This window comes from Canis lupus, chromosome 1 (assembly GCF_011100685.1).
Source record: "Canis lupus familiaris isolate Mischka breed German Shepherd chromosome 1, alternate assembly UU_Cfam_GSD_1.0, whole genome shotgun sequence".
Taxonomy (NCBI): Eukaryota; Metazoa; Chordata; class Mammalia; order Carnivora; family Canidae; genus Canis; species Canis lupus.
Window position 1 is genome coordinate 82,962,312 of NC_049222.1, and position 22,503 is coordinate 82,984,814.

Consider the following 22,503-nt stretch of genomic DNA (forward strand, 5'->3'; position numbering starts at 1 on the left):
TATGGGTATGCCTGAAGAAATGCAAGGGCACTGCATGCAGAAATATAAGGACTTGGCAGGGTCTGGTGAGAAATTGTTCTTTAGGGTGTTGGCTCCTGGGACACGATCAGTGAGGACTATCAAGTCTCTCGATGACAAGATCCCAATACTGAATTGGTTGCTACCCTTGCTGCTTCTGCTTTACCTCATGAAAAGGAAATTCTTTTGTTGATATTGACATCCCCAATGCGGAAGAGCACCTACCAAGCCATCTGTGAAACTATTCTCAGGTTTTTGTTTTTTTTTTTTTCCTAAACACTTTAAACAAGTTAAATTGCTCAACATTAGGGCACAAGAGCAAGCCCAGGGAGGCAGAGATGCTCTCGGATTCATTTCAGGCACACACATCATGCAGTGTCAGGACTAAGTTGCATAGAAGAGGGAGAAGGGCCATGGCCACATGCTCCTGTCTGCAGGCAACTTCCGTCTTCTCCTGTCTAAGGAAAAATGTTTGGCCATGTGTTCCTGTTAAGGGAGGCCTGCAAAAGCTGGCTGACCTAATTTAAAATATGAGCTCTCGCTGAGCTCTCATTGCATGAAGCCCTTCCAAAAATTAGCTATTTTTTTTGTTTGTTCAGTTCTTATTTCATAAAAAGTCACCCATCTCTGTTCAATCCCAGTGACCTGCATCCTCTCCTTCCCCAAAGCACGTGGCTTCTCCTGCGAGCCTCTGCCTTAATCACTTTTATTTGTAGGACACTAGGGAGGGGATGGTAATGCTTAGGGTAGGGAAGAATATAGGTCTTTAAAAAATTATTCTTATTATGACCATGTTTAGATGAAATATGGGACTTGCCATCAACAAAATTACAAAACAATTCCACTGGGAGTCCAGACCATTCAGGGTAATTCATCTATGAAAAAGCGAACTTTAATTGTTACTCTTGGCAGCAATCTAAGAGAAGAGTGAAATATTATACTAAATAATGCCACGTGCAATAGTAAAACTCTCTTTCCTCCTTGCCAGAGTGCTGTATAGCCCCCTTCAGACTCAGGGTTGGATCTGGAGAGTTAGTCTAAATCCTCTGTTTCCCCCTCTCCAAAACCAACAGAGGTTTTCAAAAGAGCTACGTTTTTTTATTTTTATTTTTATTTTTTTTTATTAGAACCATTTGCTCTTTTTAACTTGCCAAAAAGGAATCAGTAAAACTAAGACTTTTATTTGGGTTAAAGTTGATTCCCCAGCTTCATGGAGGTCAATGTACTTAGTCTGTGAACCTTCTGCTAAAAAGTTCACTGCAGCCCTGAACCAGCCAAGGTTATGTTTTGGTCCCTTCTTCCCCTTCCCCAGATCTACATCCCAGCCTTATGGATTTAGATCGTAAGAGCTGGGAGGGTGCAGAGGCTAATCAGAGTGAAGCACATCTATGGCAAAGTACATCTTGGATTTTTTACAACTGAAATTTCACATATTTTGGATGCTGTGCATAACAATTGCTATTTTGAGGTTGAGTGTCTTGATTTGGGCTTCAGACAATGTGATCTCAACAAGTATTTATGACTCTTTAGATTAAAAGCTCATCGAACACTGCTGTATTACAGAATTTACGAATATGGAGAGGTGTCTGATACTACTCAAAAGCAGAGAGAGACTCTTTTTCTAAAAACAGAGTGAAGCCTTCATTGAAGATGCTAACCAAAGAAATATTTTATATGGCACTGGTTATCTGGTATATTTATAGGTTTTGGCTAAGCATGAGACTATAATTGCAAATAATTTTTAAATTACATTTTACGTGGATATTTGCATACATGGGATATAATTCACTAAAGACATATTAAAATATTTAAGAAATTGCATGTAGATAATATTATTCAGTTTCTAAAATGTTCAAGTTGGAGAAGGTAGGGCCTAGAATAATTAAATGACTTGCCCAGGATTATTCAACATGTTACTAAGGATCTGAGGACCAGTACCTCAATTTTTAAGTAGACATTCCCTATTGCATTACTTTTTTTTACCCATAGGGATATATAATGGTACCAACATTATTTGAGAATAAATTTAAAGTCTGCAGATACGACCGAGAGTAATCTTGGCTATTTAAAGGATTAAAATTTAGGACATCTGCTTTATAAAATTATTTTTTTATTATACTGTATGTTATGGATGATGACAAACAAAATGGCCACCATTAGTAAGACAGTTTGAGGGAACTATAATCCTCAGCCATGGGAAAAAGAGCACTTAGGATATATTGTGCATAATTGTATACTCTATGTTATAAAGCTTCATAAGAACTTTTAATTTATGTAATGTCTTAGAGTTAGCTGTTTGTGGAAGTTTAAAAAAAACCAAAATGTAGAGAAAGCATGGCCTAGAAACTGACAGTGAACAAAATATACCAGTTATTATCGAAATGGATGTCATCACTATAGAAGATGAGAAAGTTTTACATACATTGTTACAAACACCACTCAGATAACCAATGACAGCAATAACACACTAATTAGAAGCCCCATAGGTCGACTAGACTTGGAAGTTGGTTGTCTTTTAAGAAATTGACCTATGATGTGGGAAGCCAAGGAAATCTGCCTTTTATGTGTTGCTTGAATTTAAAAAAATCAGTCTGCCTTTTATTTACTAAAAGAGCAAGCTCTTTGTGTGTCAGCACACGACTTTAGGTTTCTTTTGAGGGGTTCTACTTCCTGCTCTCCATTTAAAATGGGGGAAAAATAAAAATATTTTGCCTGTGACAGAATATGAAAGAAGTTCTCACCCTTAAAACCAGCAGCATTGGTTTTCCAGTCATTAGCGTTCAAATGTCCTGCACGGGAAGTCCTGACAATAACATGCTGCACGTCTCTCCAGGTCAGAAACGGACTGGGGAAAGACAAGGTAAGAATCATTGTACCAAAAAAAAAAAAAAGATGGGGGAAGCAGAGAGTCACAAGCAAATTAAAAAAGCAAAAGCAAAATGGCAAAGTACTAAAAACAAAGGGTCAGTGATTTGGGTTTGGGGTGAACAAATGCCAAATGCCGCTCTGGTTCTTTCTCAACGTGGAGAAGTGACGTCAATCTGAGGGAGGCAGAAAATGTAACCTTAAATTTAGGAAATAATGTGGCATTAGTTAGCTGTTTTTAGAAGGGTGAGGATTTCCAGTTTCCTCAACAAAATGGCTCCCAAATCTGGCCTGGTCATCCTTTGTGTAAAAGCGGGCATCAGCATCTGAAAATTACGATAAGCTCAAGTCACAACTGAAGTCTTCTGGAACTTCCTTGTCCAGCTGTATAGCCAGCCAACTGATTTTCATTTAACAGAGAACTCAGCATTCTGCGTATATGTATGGGATATGGAAAAAGCCTCAGCTGAACTGAGTCCCCGGTGTCCGTGTTCTCACAGAAAGAGAATTCGGGACAGGGCCCAAAGCTGGGCTCCAAGACACAGCTATGGGAGTACCCTTAGTCTGCAATAAGTAGTTATTATATTAAATTACTGGATACCTATGTCTTGTGACTGTTAGCACTGTAGAGCACAAAGACATTGACTAGAAGTTCCTTTCTTTGGAGAACTGCAATACGATTCATAAACATACAGAAAACAAATCCATGTGCACGGACTTCTGTTCTCTTTCAAAGAGTATGTATATACTGGAAGGCATTTGACTCAAAGCACGCACAGAATTCTAATCAAGAAACCTCTTCATTTCAGTCTTGAATGTCAGGTGTGACAACCTTTTACTTAATAATTAGGAAATATGGCAGTTATCATGCAGCTTGGATAGTTACTCTGTTTCTTGTCTTTTAGCTTCCTTTTAGAAGGTATTTGCCAAGGCTGGTTCAGAACATTGAGGGGAGGGGAACGATGATTTGCTACCTTCCTTGAGCTGTGACAAGAGCATGTGGTAGCTCCTGTGGCCCCTCATACGCACATATATGGAGGTTGGCTTCTCCCAGGCAGAGGGAAAACTTGGTATCTTAATCATAGCTAATTTTCAATAATGGAGCTGCATATTTATACTATGTTTTCCCATTACACTCGCCTCATACATGTTTTTGAGAGTAGCCTCCCTGACAGAGAGGGCCCAGTGAGCAGATTCTGGCCTTTTCATTTCCTACTTTTGTGAAATTGGCTTCTCAGGGTTTCAGGTTCCCCATTTAGCATGTGGATGCTAACATCTACTTTACTCCATTGTACTGATTGAATCAAAGTGATGTCAAGTCCTTAACCCAGCTCCTGGTGCAAAATAAGCTATCAAGAAGTGGTAGAGAGTAAAACCGTCTGCTACGTTTTGAACCACAGCTCCTATTTGGTGGCTTGAATATGAAGGAGACAGGGAGAGAAACGTACTATAGAGTTTTGACACCTTTTTGCTAAGCCCTCAGATTAAAAATAAAAGAGACCGTACTGCCATTTCCAAAGTTTTCAGGGGGGACAAGATTGGATGTAGACTACTTTGTAAGGTTGCATTCACACAATAACTTATACTAAGGAAATTAAAACCCAACTTCATGCGTTTTAAAAATATAAGAAGAAGGAAAACAGTTATTTCTGTTTTGTTTTACACAACACTTTGTTAGGAACCTGATAACGCATGAAACTCTGGAGATAGAGAAGGAGATTGCGTGATGGGGCCCAGGAGGTAGGTAAGTTTTATTTCTAAAACAAATAGCATGATTTGGCCCTTTGTTGATGGATATTGAATCCACACAATAATTCAGTAGACTTGTCACACCATGGTCAGAAAAATTAGGAAAAGCGTCAAAGGATAATTCTGAACGCTAGGGTGACCATAAGATGCTTTTCCTGATCTGCCTGAGGTGTAACGCTAATTTCCTTTCTCTTTCTCCATGCAGTTATTTGGGCGAGAGGCAAAAGCAACAACAAAAAAGCTCATCCTGGCAAGATTTTCCAGCCTCTTGACGTATGGTACAGCAGGATCCTCTCAAATGGACATGCATGTAATTTTTTTTTCACAAGCAAACAGCAAGACACCTGAAAGTATACTTGGATTTGATACATATGTCTAAGTTAACCTAGTGAGTTTAAAATAACATTTAACACACAGCTAGAACATTCACATTTTAAATATTACTCTTCATGGAAAAAAAAAAAACAAAGAAATGAAGCAAGTTTCCTATGGTACCTATCACCAGGGCAAGATTCTTTCAGAAACATCAAGTTCTGACCATTGAGAGACCATTTCCCTACTGACCCTTAGCACTAAAGTATAATAGTGGTGGTGGTGACGATGATGATGATGATGATGATGATGATGATGATGACGACGACAACAACAGAACAGGGAACATTTATCTCATGCCTTAAGCAGCTGTATTCAGGCAGATTCAGGAAGCCTCCTGCATGCAAGTCAGCCTGAAGAACAGGAGTTACTTGCTCTCATGCCGGGTTGTAAAAACTAGTTCTTCTTGGAGTACTTGTAATTAGAAGGATGAAATTAGCTTCAGGAAATTGAAACTATGCATGGAAAGGAGGAGGTGGTCAGGTAATTTTACTCTGACATTTGATAATGCACAATTTCAGAAATCATTTAATTTCAAAATTTCCTGAATTTCACCAAAATGAAGCGAGGAAGTTAACATGGGAAACCAAGGGATTTTGCAATCAGTGGTGTTTCTACCTGTGGGAGGTAACTAATGATTAGCTCAGGAAATAGCCATAGGTTAATCTGCTAGTATCCTGAGAGGGCTTGTATTGCTGGGGGAGTCTGATTCACATTGTATGACCTATTTGTATTTATGCTATCAGGGATGCTGCAAAAGTTAAGAAGTCAGACTATGAAACTTCTAGTATGTCATATACAGAGTGAAAGCAAAGAGAAGGCTATATGATCCCTGTGCTGGGAACTTTGCAGGCCACAGTGGTGAAGTAGGAACCCCTACAGCCTACCCCCTTCTGCAATTATCCTGGAGCCACATTCCACTGGCTTCTGAACATCAAGACCCCTCTCACCTCCAAGAACAGAAGACAGCGCAGAGATCTTTGGGGGCAAACAACAATCAAGAGGCCACAAGCATAACTGACCTTTGGGAAAAGAGTAATTTCTCTCAATTCTGAGCCTGGAGACCACTGAGCCCATGAAAAGCCACAAGGATTTAGGCCACATACCCCTTAGGTTTCTACCTGGAATTATTGACAATTATCTTTATTTTTTTTTTAAGATTTTATTTATTTATTCATGAGAGACACAGAAAGAGAGAAGCAGAGACACAGGCAGAGGGAGAAGCAGGCTCCATGCAGGGAACCTGATGTGGGACTTGATCCTGTGACTCCAGGATCACGCCCCAGGCCAAAGGCAGGCGCTAAACCGCTGAGCCACCCAGGGATCCCCAACAATTACCTTTAAACAACAATGTATACTAAAAGGGTAACATTAATAAATCCCTGCTAAATGTGGCTAGCTAGCTATGAGCTTTCAAGGCAATAAAACATACATGATTTTCTGAGGAGTTCTATATGTGTCCTCTTTTCCTGTTAGGAAGTTTTGCATCCTTTAGGGACTTCAAATTAATAACCAACATTAAATGAGCACTTGGTCAGGGCCAGGTATTGCATGTTGTACATGCATTATATATACTGTGCAATCTTAAACATCACAGGAGGGGCACCTGGGTGGCTCAGTTGGTTAAGTGTCTGCCTTCAGCTCGGGTCATGATCCCAGGGTCCTGGGATAGAGCCCTGCATCCAGCTGCCTGCTTGGTAGGGAGCCTGCTTCTCCCTCTGCCCACCCCCGCGCCCCCCGCCCTGGCTCATGCTCATTCTCTCTCTCTCTCTCAAGAATAAATAAAAAAAAAAAATAAATAAAATAAAATAAAATAAAATAAATAAATAAATAAATAAAATAAAATAAAATAAATAAATCCTTAAAAAAAACAAAAACAAATCCATTATATGAACACAGGTAATATTTTTATTCCCGTTCCACAGAGGATAAGCAGATTGAGTTACACACGGTAACTCGAGTACATACAGGTAGTTAGTGGTAGAGTTACAATTCAAACCAGCAACACCTGGCTGGCTGAAGATCCTATGCTATCATTCACTATTTAACACCATTTCCAGATGGACCCACAAAAGTGGAATGAACACATACATAGTGGTTTACCAGGTAGTTCTTTGACAACTGGATCAGGAAGCCAAGTGTGGCATGTCATGTCCTCATAGTCACACCATTTTTGTACCTGTACTGTGTCTTTTAACTCAGTTGGCTGAGTTTTGTTTGCCATAGAATTCAGACGATTCTCAAGTCTTAATTTGGGGTTTAGGTTCTTTTTTTTTTTTTTTTAAACATTTTTTTATTTATTTATGATAGTCATACAGAGAGAGAGAGAGGCAGAGACACAACAGGCAGAGGGAGAAGCAGGCTCCATGCACCGGGAGCCCGACGCGGGATTCGATCCCGGGTCTCCAGGATCGCGCCCTGGGCCAAAGGCAGGCGCCAAACCGCTGCGCCACCCAGGGATCCCTGGGGTTTAGGTTCTGACAGCTTAACTTTGGCACATACTATCAAAGATAAATGGAAAGCTATTGAACTAGGAAATAGCATCTTATTTTTATAAGAGAGTATCATATGCTTATACTGTAGATCATAACATTAGATTATTTAGCATTATGGTTATGAACTTGCCACCTTGCTTGACATGTTCATGCTCTGATGTAGTTTGTAGTCTGGTTGGGTTAACACTTCTCCAATGAGGGGAGCTCATCTGAACCCCATCTCAAACACGTCTCATTTCCAGCAGCAAAAAAACAGGATAATTAATGACACAATCACTACCTGGTGTTTGTATTCCATTTTTGTTCTGAGCAGTTCAAAGTATTTCATGGCCCCAACAATAAGTTTAGAAATAGGACGTATCCCAAGAAAGACATTTTGTGTAGTGCTTCCTGTTGAGCTTCTAAGCCTAACTGCTAGCATTTAAATTCAAAAGCAAAACACAACAAAATCTCTCCCAAGAGAGATTTCAAGGCAATAAAACATACATGATTTTCTGGGGAGTTCTATATGTGTCGTCTTTTGGTTTCCTTTGTACCTCTTGGCTCACCTGCATGATTTGTCAAGACACCTAAAACACATCAATTAAGTTTTCTGTGGCTTTACAAACAAATGGCATTGTGTCTGTAAGCTCAGTCATTATTTCCTTGAAATACGTGCTGCATAAACCCTTAGAGGATACAATGCGATGGATGGTCACACAAAGCTGAGTTTTCTCAGCTAGTTCTGCACATATGTGAACCGTTCAAAATCAACTGGTACTTGGTAGTCCTTAAAAAACAGGGCCAATTCTGAAACCTGAGTGACTGACTCACCTGCATTTATTAAGAAGAAACAGGAAGTTATCCTCCCCCCTAAATCCCCAAATGGATCTAGCATCACAGGCAGTTAAGAGGAAACTGATTAAAGGGACAACATATACACATCTTGGTACAGAAAATTTCTCAACATGAGCAGCAATAGCAAATCCAGATAATGAAAACTGTTTCCTGAACGTGCCAATCTTCTTTACATACAAGAGTGATTCTATCTAATGCAATGATGAGCAATTTCAAGAAGCAGTCCTATGGGGAAACTGCACGACCAATCAGCAAGCACTCAACTGACTAAATATTCCACAAAAAATCTGAGACAAAACCAGTCTCGTTTTATGATCCTTACCACTGTGTAAAATAGAAAAGGGAACAAGTAGCCAGAAAATTAAAGTCATTGTACAGATGCTAAATAAATCAGCAATTAAGAAGAAAGATTCATTGTCAGCTGGGATAACAAAGATGAGAGAGAAGGTGTTTGAAGCCTTCTGAGTTTGGTAAAAACAGTATTCTGACTGTACCCCATGCGTGTCTGTGACAAGTCAAGAATAAAATACCGACCATCCGACAAAGGAAACCCATCTTCTTTGGTCAGGGAATGAAGCCGCTGAAAGGATCATCATATGTCCCACGGTAAACAGATATAAATTGCTAATGGGAGTGTGTTTGGTTGTTGTTTTGTTGTGTGGTACCTTGTGCTCTACATTAATTCAAAAGTTCCAGGCCTCAAATTGAGTGTACCGACAGAAAACACAGATAATAATACCCCCAGATTTGGAAATGTGACTTGTTCTGGTATCCCCTGGACACCTACTTATGATCTGTCCATACCTGAATGGAAGTAGAAAAGATAAAAGAAAAGAGAAGATTGGTTCAGGACCACCCAAGTCAACTTTTCATTATACTCTCTTGTATACACCATTCACTCATTACGTGAAGGGAGTATAAAGTCAAAGGTACAGAAACTTGGTCTCTGAACACACTTCAGGGAACACAGACCCTAATTTACAAAGAAAAACTCTGCCATTTAAACTGAAGTGTCTTCTTTCCTTTGTACTTCTTGGCTCACCTGCATGATTTGCCATGACACCTAAAACACATCAATTAAGTTTTCTGCGGCTTTACAAACAAATGGCATTGTGTCTGTAAGCCCAGTCATCATTTCCTTGAAATACGTGCTGCATAAACCTTTAGGGGATACAATGCGATGGATGGTCACACAAAGGTACACTAACTTGAGATCACATGCATGGAAATCAATTCACAATAATGGAACTCAGTGCCACTTCTCCCTATGGATGCAATTCCCTCCAACAGTATTACCCCAAGGCTATAAATTCTGGCCAATCTAAAGGTCTCTCTCTTCATGTACTCTGAGACCTGGAATCCAAGTCTGACTTTCATTTTCATCCTCAATCTTTGAAATCTCTTGAAGTAGACAATAAGTGACAGGATGAGAACTCCCCCCCGCCCCCACCCCGCAAGCTTATCCCAGTCAGGCTGCAAGAAACCCAAGTCTGGGAAGGAAGCAGGAGGACAGACTCAGCCCAAAGACGTACGCAGTTCTAAGTGCACCGACATCGTCCTGCAGGAACACACTGCCATCCGCATTATTTTTATTTCTCATTTAAATTGGTTCTTAAAAATAATAACAAACACTGCTCAGAGTCACATGAGAATGATAGAACTGTGCTTTGCCATCGGGAAGACTTGGGCTAAATCATCACCTGCTATCTGATGCTTCTATGATGCCAGACAATTTTCTGAACCTCTCAGGGACTCAGTTCTTTCAGCTGACAGCAGAGGTGGTACCACACAGTCTGCAGGGTGGTTGCAAGAACCCAAGGTGATGCATACAGAGTGCCTGGCACAGACTCCCAAAGACAACAGCCATCGTGATTTATTAGGACGCACAACCTATCATCCCGAAACAATTCAGAAGGACCACTCTTGAGTTTCTGCTAGCATTGAGTTTCTGCTAGCTTTTGATGGTTCTCTATTTAATTAAGCTGTTCTTTTTTTTTTTTTTTTTTCTATTCCTAAATTTCGATGGTATGGTCCTGTAACAAATAAGCAAACTAGCATTTTTGATACATCAGTGTGTTCATGCTCGGGAAATAATAATGCCACTATCTGTCAAAGGATCTGGTTTTAATGAGCCAATGGTGCAGGCGTCAAGCTGACCGGTTAGGAAAACAAGTGCCTGGACCCACTGTGATTGTAACAAATCCTCTCTCTCTACTCGTGGGAACATCTTTGCTCTTGACAGTTGGCCACTGAGTGATGTAGAAGATGGTGGAATGTTCTTTGTGTGGACATCGGAGTGCCATATGGTACCAAATGTTAGGATGAAGACTGTATGTACTTATTTGCTCAAGTGAACTGCTAGACTGCAGTGTTTTTGAAACTTTTCTACTAGAGGTTAGGGATTTGCAAAGTTCTCACCTCAAAAGCCAGCAGTTGAACCCTTGGACAGGCAATAAAAATACTTGGCTGCATCTCTGTTATTACTATTATTCTAAGTTACAGCATTTTCTCTCATTTTTCCCCCCGCTGAATACAAAGAATTAAAGTGATGCTTTTCTACCTGCTTATCAAGAAGTATATTTTTAAACAGGGATTTTTCAGTGTTCACCTGCCTTTTAAAGTTCAGTGAAAATCAGTATGCATTTTGGATTCTAGAATTTTAAGTAAATGTTATTCTATTTTAGAAACTCCTGGTTTATTATGTCAACTCCTAGCAGTCTTTCTAATTACTAGATATCAATGGTAACAAAAAAATATTTTTAGGGATGCTCAGTGTTGAGTGTCTGCCTTTGGCCCAGGACGTGATCCCGGAGTCCGGGGATTGAGTCCTACATCAGGTTCCCCGCAGGCAGCCTGCTTCTCTCTCTGCCTATGTCTCTGCCTCTTTCTTGTCTCTCATGAATAAATAAATAAAATCTTTAAAAAATATTTTTAAAAAGCCTTATGCACTGTACATACCCATTGCGGGAAAGGTTAACAGAAATCTAGAACAAAAATTCTGTATTTTGTACAGAATATTTCAAATAACCTTATGGCTGATGTGACTGGAATAAGCAAAAGAATGTTTAACATTTCTGTACTTTACATTAAGAAAACAAAGCTGGCTTGTCACTTAAAGGAAAGTAGAGGGAGGAAGTAGTGATGAAAGACCCCCCAAAAGTTAAGCCTGCTTCCCCATCTATCCCCTGAATTAAAGACCAAAGATACTCCTGGCCTAAGAAAGTATATACATGATTCTCTACTAGACATGTACTCTTTTTTTTTTATTTTCAAGGCAGCCCGAGCATTAACTCTGCTATGTGTTCTATCTCTATTTTTAGAGTTTCAATTCCTAGAAATTATGGCAGGAATTAGGGGGTAAATTCTACCTTTCTTTTTTACTGCCTTTCTTAGTCTACATGTGAGATACCAAAGTCATGTCCCCCAGATGCCCCGGCAGGGAGGGGTGCACATGAGATGGAATTCTGAGTAATAAAACGTAAGTAGGAGTTTACTGGGCTTTTCTGAGAAAGCCTTTGCTTTCCTGACACAGGCATTCCCCAATTTTCCTTCACTCTTTTCTTCCTTCTTTTACTTGAATGTGGACGTGATGGCTGGAGCTGTAGTAGCCATTTAAGAAAAGACAGAGAGGGGAACGTGGGTGGCTCAGTCAGTTAAGTATCTGCCTTTGGCTCACATCATGATCTTGGGGTCTTGGGATGGAGTCCCCTGATATCAGGCTCCCCACTCAGCAGGGAGTCTGCCTCTCTTTCCCTCTGCTCCTCCCCTAGGTCATGCTATTTCTCTCTCAAAAATAAATAGATACTTACTTACTTACTTACTTAATTAATTAATAAGAAAAATACCAAGAGGGATGCCTAGGTGGCTCAATGGTTAAGTGTCTGCCTTCAGCTCAGGTCATAATCCCGGGGTCCCACATTGAGCTCCCCATGGGGAGCCTGCTTCTCCCTCTGCCTGTGTCTCTGCCTCTGTGTGGCTCTTATGAGTAAAGAAATAAAATCTTAAAAACAAACAAACAACTTCTCCTTACCTGGCACTCCTCACTTTGGATCTGATCTCTGCCAGGATCTGATAATTGACCAAAGGGTTTTGTCTATCATCTAATCCTTTAAGGGCAAGTTTGAATAGGTCTGTGCTTGGATGTTAAGCAGAGCAGGGACAGCTCACACCCTTTCTAAAGCTAGAATTTCTCATTGAGAGTGATTAAAAAAAAAAAAAAAGGAAAAAAATAGGAACATAGGAAGGAAGAAGGGAAGGAAAAAGAAAAAAAGTAAAAGGTACTTAGAAGTACAGGGGGCACCTGGGTGGCTCGGTGGTTGAGCATCTGCCTTTGGGTCAGGTGGTGATCCCAGGGTCCTGGGATTGAGTCCCACATCGGGCTCCTTGCGGGAAGCCTGCTTCTCCCTCTGACTGTGTCTGCCTTTCTCTCTATGTCTCTCATGAATAAATAAATAAAATCTTAAAAAAAGAAAGAGGGAAGTACGGGGACAGGAAAAATGAAGAAAAATAATATGGAGCCCGTGGAAAAGACAGTGAACGAAAAGCAAATATAGCAATAAGGAAGGCAGGTTTAGATGCCAAAATAGAAATTGAGAGAAAGACTAAAAGGAGCATAGAGTAGTATTAGCAAAACAAAGTTTGCATTAGAGGGAGTCAATTGATAACGGATATGGATACTGTGAAACTGATAGTATGGAAAATTGAGTTAATAATGTGGACTACAAATATAAGAACTCCCCACAAATTTTTTTTTTAAAGGAAACTAATGAAGAGATGACAAGGAAATGCAAGATGACAGAGCTGGAGGCCAGAAAACAGAAACCCACTTCGAGATAGGAGTTTTGTCTGCCTCTGAGGACCAACACCTACTGAGTCTTCACGATTTACTTACAGTAATGCACACAAACCACTGCAGGATGCAGATAATATTATTCTTCCCTTTACAGGGAAGTGGAAACTAAGGCTTAGACAGGTTACATATGGATCCTAAAGTCAGTAACAGTGAGAACAAGAACAGGAATTTGCATGCAGGTCTCTCAGACTCCCAGGGTAGGCTTTATTAGTAATCAAAATCCCACTTGATTAAAAATGCCCCAGGTAGGCTCGAAGAACTCAGTATGTTTCAGGAAATATGAAGAATTGCATCTCTTACAGTCATCCTGATATCTGTATATGTATGTGTACGTGTACATATAATCTATAGGATTATCTATATGTACACATATAGTGTGTACATATAGATAGATACTAATGAAAAGTATCTTAAAAGCTATTTAGGAATTGGGACACCTGGGTGGCTCAGTGGTTGAGATCCCTGCAGGGAGCCTGCTTCTCCCTCTGCCTGCGTCTCTGCCTCTCATGAATAAATAAGATTTTTTTTTTTTTAAAGTTATTTAGGAATTAAAGCAGAATTTCTGCCTTAGGATTCTCTGCAAAGCTCATTTCAGGAGACCCATGAAAAAGGACAGTTAAAACCACTGAAAGGAAATAAGCCCAAGAATTTTTTTTTTTAAGCCCAAGAATTTTATGCTAACCTCCTGTCCTTCATGAGTAAATGCAGAAGACACCCATTGATAGGACTGACAAAGTAAACTAACCTACCTCTCTACAAACACACGCTCTGAAAACCAAAATAAAGCAGATAACGTTAAGATCTATTTCAGCCGATGAATACATAAGTCCAAATTAAAAACCCTAGAACGTGTTGTTGTTATGAAAGGCCTTCCCATGGCTCAAAAATAAACACAGAGGGAAGACTTAACAAGTCTCTTAACACAATCCTTCAAAAAAGAAAAAAATAATGGGAAGAAATAAATTAATTAAAATAGCCTGTTGTGGGACGTCTGGGTGGCTCAGTGGTTTTGCAACGCCTTCAGCCCAGGGCATGATCCTGGAGTCCCTGGATTGAGTCCCGCATCAGGCTCCCTGCATGGAGCCTGCTTCTCCCTCTGCCTGTGTCTCTGCCTCTTTCTCTGTCTCTCATGAATAAATAAATAAATAAAATCTTTAAAAAAAATAGCCTGTTGCATAAATCCAGATTATGGTATTAAACATGGATATATAAGTGTAGGTGGGAACAGCAAAGTAAGCATGAGCCATGTTCATATAGCAAGGAGGCAAAGGGGAGAACTCCCTTGTTGTAAGATATATTTATTTTTAAATATCAGCTTTATTTAAAACCTAAAATTTAAAAATTATTAAAATATTTTAAAATATTTTTTCCTAAAAAAATATAGAAACTAAAAATTAAAGAAAGGGAGAGATTTTTCCACAACACACACACATGTAAAGGTATGGATGACAAAATTAATTGAAATACTATAACATTTTAGACATAAAGACACTGAAAAGGGGATGTCCCGGAGGCTTAATGGTTGAACATCTGCCTTTGGCTCAGGTTGTGATTCTGGGGTCCTGGGGTCCTGGGATCGAGTCCCTCATTGGGCTCTCTGCAGAGCCTGCTTCTCCCTCTGCCTGTGTTTCTGCTTTTCTAACTGTGTCTCTTATGAAAAAAATAAATACAATCTTAAAAAAAGACACCGAAAAGGACAAGGAAGTATAATTTAGCAGAAAGATAAGGTAGTGTCTATAATAAATATCTAACAGCATGAAATGTTTCTATCAAAATGTATGGATCCAGAGTGGCTGTACCAGTTCACATTCCCACCAACAGTGTAAGAGGGTTCCTTTTTCTCCGCATCCTCTCCAACATTTGTGGTTTCCTGCCTTGTTAATTTTCCCCATTCTCACTGGTGTGAGGTGGTATCTCATTGTGGTTTTGATTTGTATTTCCCTGATGGCAAGTGATGCGGAGCATTTTCTCATGTGCGTGTTGGCCATGTCTATGTCTTCCTCTGTGAGATTTCTCTTCATCTCTTTTGCCCATTTCGTGACTGGATTGTTTGTTTCTTTGGTATTGAGTTTAATAAGTTCTTTATAGATCTTGGAAACTAGCCCTTTATCTGATATGTCATTTGCAAATATCTTCTCCCATTCTGGAGGTTGTCTTTTAGTTTTGTTGACTGTATCCCTTGCTGTGCAAAAGCTTCTTATCTTGATGAAGTCCCAATAGTTCATTTTTGCTTTTGTTTCTTTTGCCTTCGTGGATGTATCTTGCAAGAAGTTACTATGGCCGAGTTCAAAAAGGGTGTTGCCTGTGTTCTCCTCTAGGATTTTGATGGAATCTTGTCTCACATTTAGATCTTTCATCCATTTTGAGTTTATCTTTGTGTATGGTGAAAGAGAGTGGTCTAGTTTCATTCTTCCGCATGTGGATGTCCAATTTTCCCAGCACCGTTTATTGAAGAGACTGTCTTTCTTCCAATGGATAGTCTTTCCTCCTTTATCGAATATTAGTTGACCATAAAGTTGAGGGTCCACTTCTGGGTTCTCTATTCTGTTCCATTGATACTGATCTGTGTGGAGGTTCTTCAAAGAGTTAAAAATAGACCTGCCCTACGACCCAGCAATTGCACTGTTGGGGATTTACCCCAAATGTTCAGATGCAATGAAACGCCGGGACACCTGCACCCCGATGTTTCTAGCAGCAATGTCCACAATAGCCAAACTGTGGAAGGAGCCTCAGTGTCCATCGAAAGATGAATGGATAAAGAAGATGTGGTTTATGTATACAATGGAATATTACTCAGCCATTAGAAATGACAAATACCCACCATTTGCTTCAACGTGGATGGAACTGGAGGGTATTATGCTGAGTGAAGTAAGTCAGTCGGAGAAGGACAAACAGTGTATGTTCTCATTCATTTGGGGAATATAAATTATAGTGAAAGGGAATATAAGGGAAGGGAGAAGAAATGGGCGGGAAATATCAGAAAGGGAGACAGAACATAAAGACTCCTAACTCTGGGAAATGAACTAGGGGTGGTGGAAGGGGAGGAGGGCGGGGAGTGGGGGTGAATGGGTGACGGGCACTGAGGGGGGCACTTGACGGGATGAGCACTGGGTGTTATTCTGTATGTTGGTAAATTGAACACCAATAAAAAATAAATTTATTAAAAAAAATGTATGGATCAAACACTATAAGAAAAAAGAAGTAACTGAGGGACCCAGACTACTATTTAGGCATTTTATTTTATTTTATTTTTTTCTTAAAGATTTTATTTAGTTTTTCATGAGAGACACACAGTGAGAGGCAGAGATGTAGGCAGAGGGAGAAACAGGCTCCCTGCAGAGATCCCAGTGTGGGACTCGATGCTAGGACCCTGGGATCATGCCCTGAGCCAAAGGCAGATACTCAATCACTGAGCCACCCAGGTGCCCCAGTCAGGTAATTTAATCCATTTATTTCAGGGAAAAGACTACAAAGGATTTGTTTACATAAAAGATATACGTTAATAGTATTAAAACATATCTCCTACAAAGAATAATTTCTTTTTCTTAAGAATTCACGCACCAACTAAAGAGCTTTATTTATTATTATTATTATTATTTTTTTTTTTTTTACTAAAGAGCTTAAAAAAAAAAAAAAGAGCTTTTTTAATTGCCGATATACTGAGCCAAAAGGAAACCTCAACTGCCCTAAGGAAAAACAATACTTCACATACCACTAGTGTGGCTGATAATCTAACTTCATTATCTGACCACAGCATAGTGGGGGGAAAAAGGTCAATAATTAATCTCAATAGAGACAAAGTGTGTTAATACTTAAAACTATTATTCTCAATTGTCATTCTACCAAAAAGGAAGCCCAAACATCCTTAAAAAGTAATGATAGCCAAAAGTGTGTTCAGAAGTAAATCTGCAGGTTTTTTTCTTTTTAAATCATACTAATGTAAAAGGAAAAATAAATGAACCATGATTCAACCAATAAGATTAATAAAGAATGAAGAGTGATCACAGGAAAACAGGAAAGATATTAATGAAAAAAACAGCATTAATCATTAACAAATCTAAGAACTGGCCTTTTGAAAGGAAGAATAGCAACAGAACATCTAACAAAGAAAATAATATATAAAATATATCATATTAATATTACATATATTAAAATAATTATATTATGCTACAAATTACAAAATATGCCATTATATTACAGTTATATATGTAACTATATGTAATTATTAGTTAATAAATTTGAGAATCTTACGAAATGGACCTGGTTCTGAAGAATATAGATGAAAAAAAATTAAGATTGAAAATTTATCAAAGGAGCACCTCAAAGGCTTTAGGGACAGATGGTTTCCTTCAAACTTACAAGGATAGTAATCGTAAATGTCTCCAGAGGAAAGAATAGATGCAAAGTTTCACAATTTGTTTTGTGAATTTAACATCTTGATATAAAAAACCAACAGTAACAACGAAGTGGTAGAGAGGCAGAGTACAGACAGGTTAAACCAATCTAGGTTAGGAGGCTTGATTCTTCATTTACTACCTATGCAACCATATATTTGAGGAATAAATGAGAAAAAAAATAAAGAAAGTACACTTTACGAGATTCTCCTCATATCTCATAAGTACACAATTAATATTAGCTAGGTGCTGTAACAATATAGAACATATACACATGCACACTATCCAGTTCAAGAAACTATGGGGATCCCTAGGTGGCTCAGCAGTTTAGCGCCTGCCTTCGGCCCAGGGCGTGATTCTGGAGTCCCAGGATCGAGTCCCACATCAGGCTCCCTGCATGCAGCCTGCTTCTCCCTCTAACCTGTGTCTCTACCCCCCCCCCCATGTGCCTCTCATGAATGAATAAATAAATAAATAAATAAATAAATAAATAAATATCTTAAAAAAAAAGAAACTATAAATGTCACTTAGGAAAATAAACACAAAGGCATGTATAAAATATTCTAATACTAAACCAACTGCATACTAAACAACCAAATTTCACTTGTAATATAAAAAGAAATAATATTAAAAATCTATTATTCTAATAAGTCCCATAAATGATTCTAATATGGCAAACTAAATGTCAAAAACCTCAACAGATACTGAGAAAAGATCCAAATTCCATTTTTAACAAAACCTTTGTAAAAGGTTTTGCATAGCCAAAAATGCTGCATAGCCACATGAAGAAAAGAAAAAAAAAATCAACAAAAAGTGAAACAAATAAAAAAAAAAAAGAATCCAGAGAAAATCAGGACCTAGACATGAAAGCTTATTGTCATTTTTGATACTTAATATTTTAAACGGTGGGCTAATATAACAGAAACACTAATCATGATTATATCAGCTTCTATATTTGTACTACTTTCCATATGTCCACATCTGTTTCATCCTGGCAACAAACTGGTGATTCTGGGTTATTGCCCCAAATTTCAGATGAAGAAACCAAAATTTAATGAGGTCAAGAAACATAATTTTCACTTGTTCAAGGCTACCTAGGTAGTAATAGAGTGGAGGCAGGACTGGAACTGATGTCAGCCTGACTCCAAGACCTGCAGTCATAATGACCAGTTTGTAAATGAAAACAAACCCAGAAAAAATTCAAATGAAGAGAGAGTTACCATAGTCCAAAGTCATGTATATATTCCCTCCCCTCAAAAAACAAGGTAATCAGTTACAACACAATGTGAATTAAAGGGGCTAGAGAAAAGAAAACATACAAAAACAGTATCTCTGTTATACATGATGTAACAGTAACAGCAAAGCATTCAAATATTTACTATTCCAAAAAAGAAATCTACCCAAAAAAGTATGGAACTAAAGACAAGCCTGAAATGTTATTTTGCCAATAAAAGAGAGATCTGAATAATTCAGAGGCAAATTTTCTTGAATGGGAAAACAAACTGTTATAAAGAAGCCAAGATTCATACAGTTGTCATAAATTGTCATTCAGCCTGTTTTGGGGAACACGGCAAAATGGTTCTAAAATTTTCCAGGAAAAATAAACAGGTAGAAATGCTTCAGAAAATATTTAAAAAGTGGAATGATCATGTAATGTCAAAGAATAGACAGAATAATAAACAGAAAACGCAAGGGAGACCTTGATAAATTCAATGACTGGAATGCAAAACAAATTGTTTTTGGAGAGGAAGATTACGTAAGAAATGGCATCGAGTAAATGGATCTCTATAAAAATTCAACTTAGAGCCTCCTACTGAATGCCAAAATAAATTCTACGTGGTTAGACATTAACATTGAAAAATGAAATAAGGGCAGCCCGGGTGGCCCAGCGGTTTAGCGCCAGCCACCTTCAGCCCAGGGTGTGATCCTGGAGACCCAGGATTGAGTCCCATGTCGGGCTCCCTGCATGGAGCCTGCTTCTCCCTCTGCCTGTGTCTCTGCCTCTCTCTCTCTATGTCTCTCATGAATAAATAAATAAAATCTTAAAAAAAATGAAATAAAGCCCTAGATGAAAATGGAAGTTGGTATTTGAGACTTTGAGATAGGAAAGACTTTCTAACCTGAGCTCTTAACTTGGGGCCCATAGGTTACTTTGGGGTACAGAAAATCCTCTATTATACATGTGCCTGGGCTCATTTTAGGGGGAAAGCATACATAGCTTTCTTAAGCATACATAAAATTCTCCAGAAGGTCTAAAAAATGAGTCATGACTAACTGCAAAATTTATTATAAAAAACACAGATAATTGACTAATAATAATGAAAGAATAAAGAAAAAAAAGCCCCCTCTGCCAAAACAATCTGAAGCAAACTTGAAAGTAGATGACAGGGCAGCCTGGGTGGCTCAGAGGTTTAGCACCGCCTTCAGCCCAGGGCCTGATCCTGGAGACCCAGGATCGAATCCCAGGTCAGGCTCCTTGCATAGAGCCTGCTTCTCCTTCTGCCTGTGTCTCTGCCTCCCCTTCTCTCTGTGTGTTTCTCATGAATAAATAAACAAAATCTTAAAAAAGAAAGTAGATGAAAAATTGATAAAATACGTGTAATAACTATGGCCAGGGCTAATATGTGGAGCATATGCCAATAAGAAAAATATTAATAACATAAATGATTAGTACATGATTTGTAGAGGATTCACAGCATTTACAGCCCTTTCGAGTGACTTGGAAACACGTTTCTGAAATTCAAGTTGAATATCAGTTGCTAGAATTCAGGAGTTGATTGACACCCAATTTTCAACAAGTGGACAGAGACAGAACTCACAACGACCTAGAAGAATCTTCTTGAATCTAATCTTGCTTGACTGTGTTGGACAAAGCATTATGTTGTTAAAATGGATGGTAAAAGACTAATAGAGAAGGGAGGACAAGAGGAACAACAGGATCTGAAGGGAAGGTGATAGGCAGATTGAAGACAATCAAGTAGGAAATATTTTTGCAATAAATACATTGCGTATATTAAGAGTGTTTGAAACAGGCATCATAGTATTAGAAGTTACTGTACTATTCAAGCATAAAACAGTTGCTGAGCTGCTGAAAGTTGTGTAGGGATGCTTTTGATCTTTGTTTTTATATTTCTACATGCTTTTTTAAAAAAATGGTATGTATTATTTTAGTGATAATAATCTAATTTTTAAATGGTTCTATTGCTAGCAATATTGGTGATGGGTTTGCTCTTCTGGGATCTTTCAGTATTAAATATTTTAGTGCAAATGGAATCAGTGGATGACTGGTAATTTAATTTTGCCAAATAAGGACAGCACCATTTTATATAATTAAAAATTTTTTTTACCAAAATAGTACATAATTTCCAAATAAGTCACTTAAGAATTTTTTAAACTAAAAAAACCCCTTTATTTAAAAAATTACCTGAATTATCTTACCAGTATTATTCTCCCTTGCCTGGTGATCTTTGAACACTCTTGCTAAATAGCATCTCTACAGACCAGATGGTCTCTGGGCAAACTTCCAATGTTATGATTTCTCAGACAAACTGATCACAAGTATTTTCTATTCCAGGTATGGTATTGCCTATAATGGGGAGTTTTAGCACAATGAACATTATAAAATTGAATACATCTGCTATGGCAATGAGGCTATGTCACCTCCAATGGCACCTAAATTCAGAGCAGTGAATAAGAATACAGCATGACTAATATGATCACTCCCAGATCATGCTTTCTCCAGGAAGCTCCCTCTTACATTCTTTCAAGTCAGTTATAAAGGTTTCCAATAGCCAAATCACAAGCAGGCGCCTCTGAGAGCCTGCCTTAAATTTCTCTCAATTCTCTTCCCTCCTCCCAACATTCCCTGGCTGTGTACCAAGTTTTTCAGATAAACTAGTTTGTCCACCAAAAATCGAAAATTAAAGGGTGCCTGGGTGGCTCAGTCAGTTAAGAATCCAACTCTTAATTTCAGCTTAGGTCATGATCTCAGGGTTGTGAGATCAAGCCCTGCATCTGGTTCCACACTGGGCATGGAGCCTAAGATTCTCTTCCCTCTCCCTCTCCCTCTGCTCCTACCCCCCTCTAAAAAAAAAAAAAAAGATAAGACTTTGACTAGATTCTGGATGAACAATTTTAAACTCTGAAGTGATGCCCCATTTTCAATCATATATGGGCATGTTTCTCAATAATGGTAGAAAAAATATGGATTATTTCTCCTTTTCATTTAGCCTTGTTATATAAGTCTTGGTCTTGATTTCAAGCACAATTGGATAAAAAAAGGGTGAAACTCAGTTAATGCTGCAATCAAACAACAACAGTAAAAACTCATAAAAACCAAGTATAAGTTGGATCAACTTTATGACTCCACTTTTAGCAAAAATGATATCATTTCATTGGTGACCTACCTAATCTTTTCTTTATTTGCCATTATGCACCCTTCCCTACCCTTAGCCCACCAGCAATTTCTATCACAATATCATCCTTTGTTTTACTTTTTCTTTCATAGTGCTTAATGTCAGATGTAATTAACTTTTATGCTGTCCTTAGCTGGAACGCATGCTCTCTGAAGGCCAGGTTCGAAGCATCATATGCATTTGGGATGAACCTGCTCTACCATTCTGGCAGCTAATGTTTGGAACATACATGCTTTGCTCATAGCTGTATTCTAGTTCTAAGCATGGTGCCAGACATACATGGAGTTACATCAGAATTCTGATGCTAGGGGATCCCTGGGTGGCTCAGCGGTTTAGCGCCTGCCTTTGGCCCAGGACGCGATCCTGGAGTCCCAGGATTGAGTCCCGCGTCAGGTTCCCGGCATGGAGCCTGCTTCTCCCTCCTCCTGTGTCTCTGCCCCCCCCACTCATAAATAAATAAATAAATAAATAAATAAATAAATAAATAAATAAATAAATAAATCTTA

At 38.7% G+C, this 22,503-nt stretch overlaps 1 protein-coding gene and 1 long non-coding RNA gene across 8 annotated transcripts in view; one reads left to right on the forward strand and one right to left on the reverse strand.

The window, feature by feature from the left end:
* The window catches only part of LOC111096657, a 71,060-nt gene extending 64,609 nt beyond the window's left edge, over positions 1 to 6,451 (forward strand). For 2 of the 5 annotated variants that reach the window (XR_005354131.1, XR_005354127.1), the window contains one exon: positions 4,838 to 6,451. This is a non-coding gene — a long non-coding RNA (uncharacterized LOC111096657). Of the gene's footprint in view, positions 1 to 2,739; positions 2,879 to 4,561; positions 4,628 to 4,837 lie in introns of all 5 variants that reach the window. The other 3 variants (XR_005354129.1, XR_005354128.1, XR_005354130.1) reach the window with 3 other exon arrangements.
* The window catches only part of PCSK5 (proprotein convertase subtilisin/kexin type 5), a 457,726-nt gene that overhangs the window by 225,000 nt on the left and 210,223 nt on the right, over positions 1 to 22,503 (reverse strand). For all 3 annotated transcript variants that reach the window (XM_038527061.1, XM_038527060.1, XM_038527062.1), the window contains exon 10: positions 2,760 to 2,863. In XM_038527061.1, coding sequence (XP_038382989.1) covers positions 2,760 to 2,863 — 104 coding nt within the window. The remainder of the gene's footprint in view (positions 1 to 2,759; positions 2,864 to 22,503) is intronic.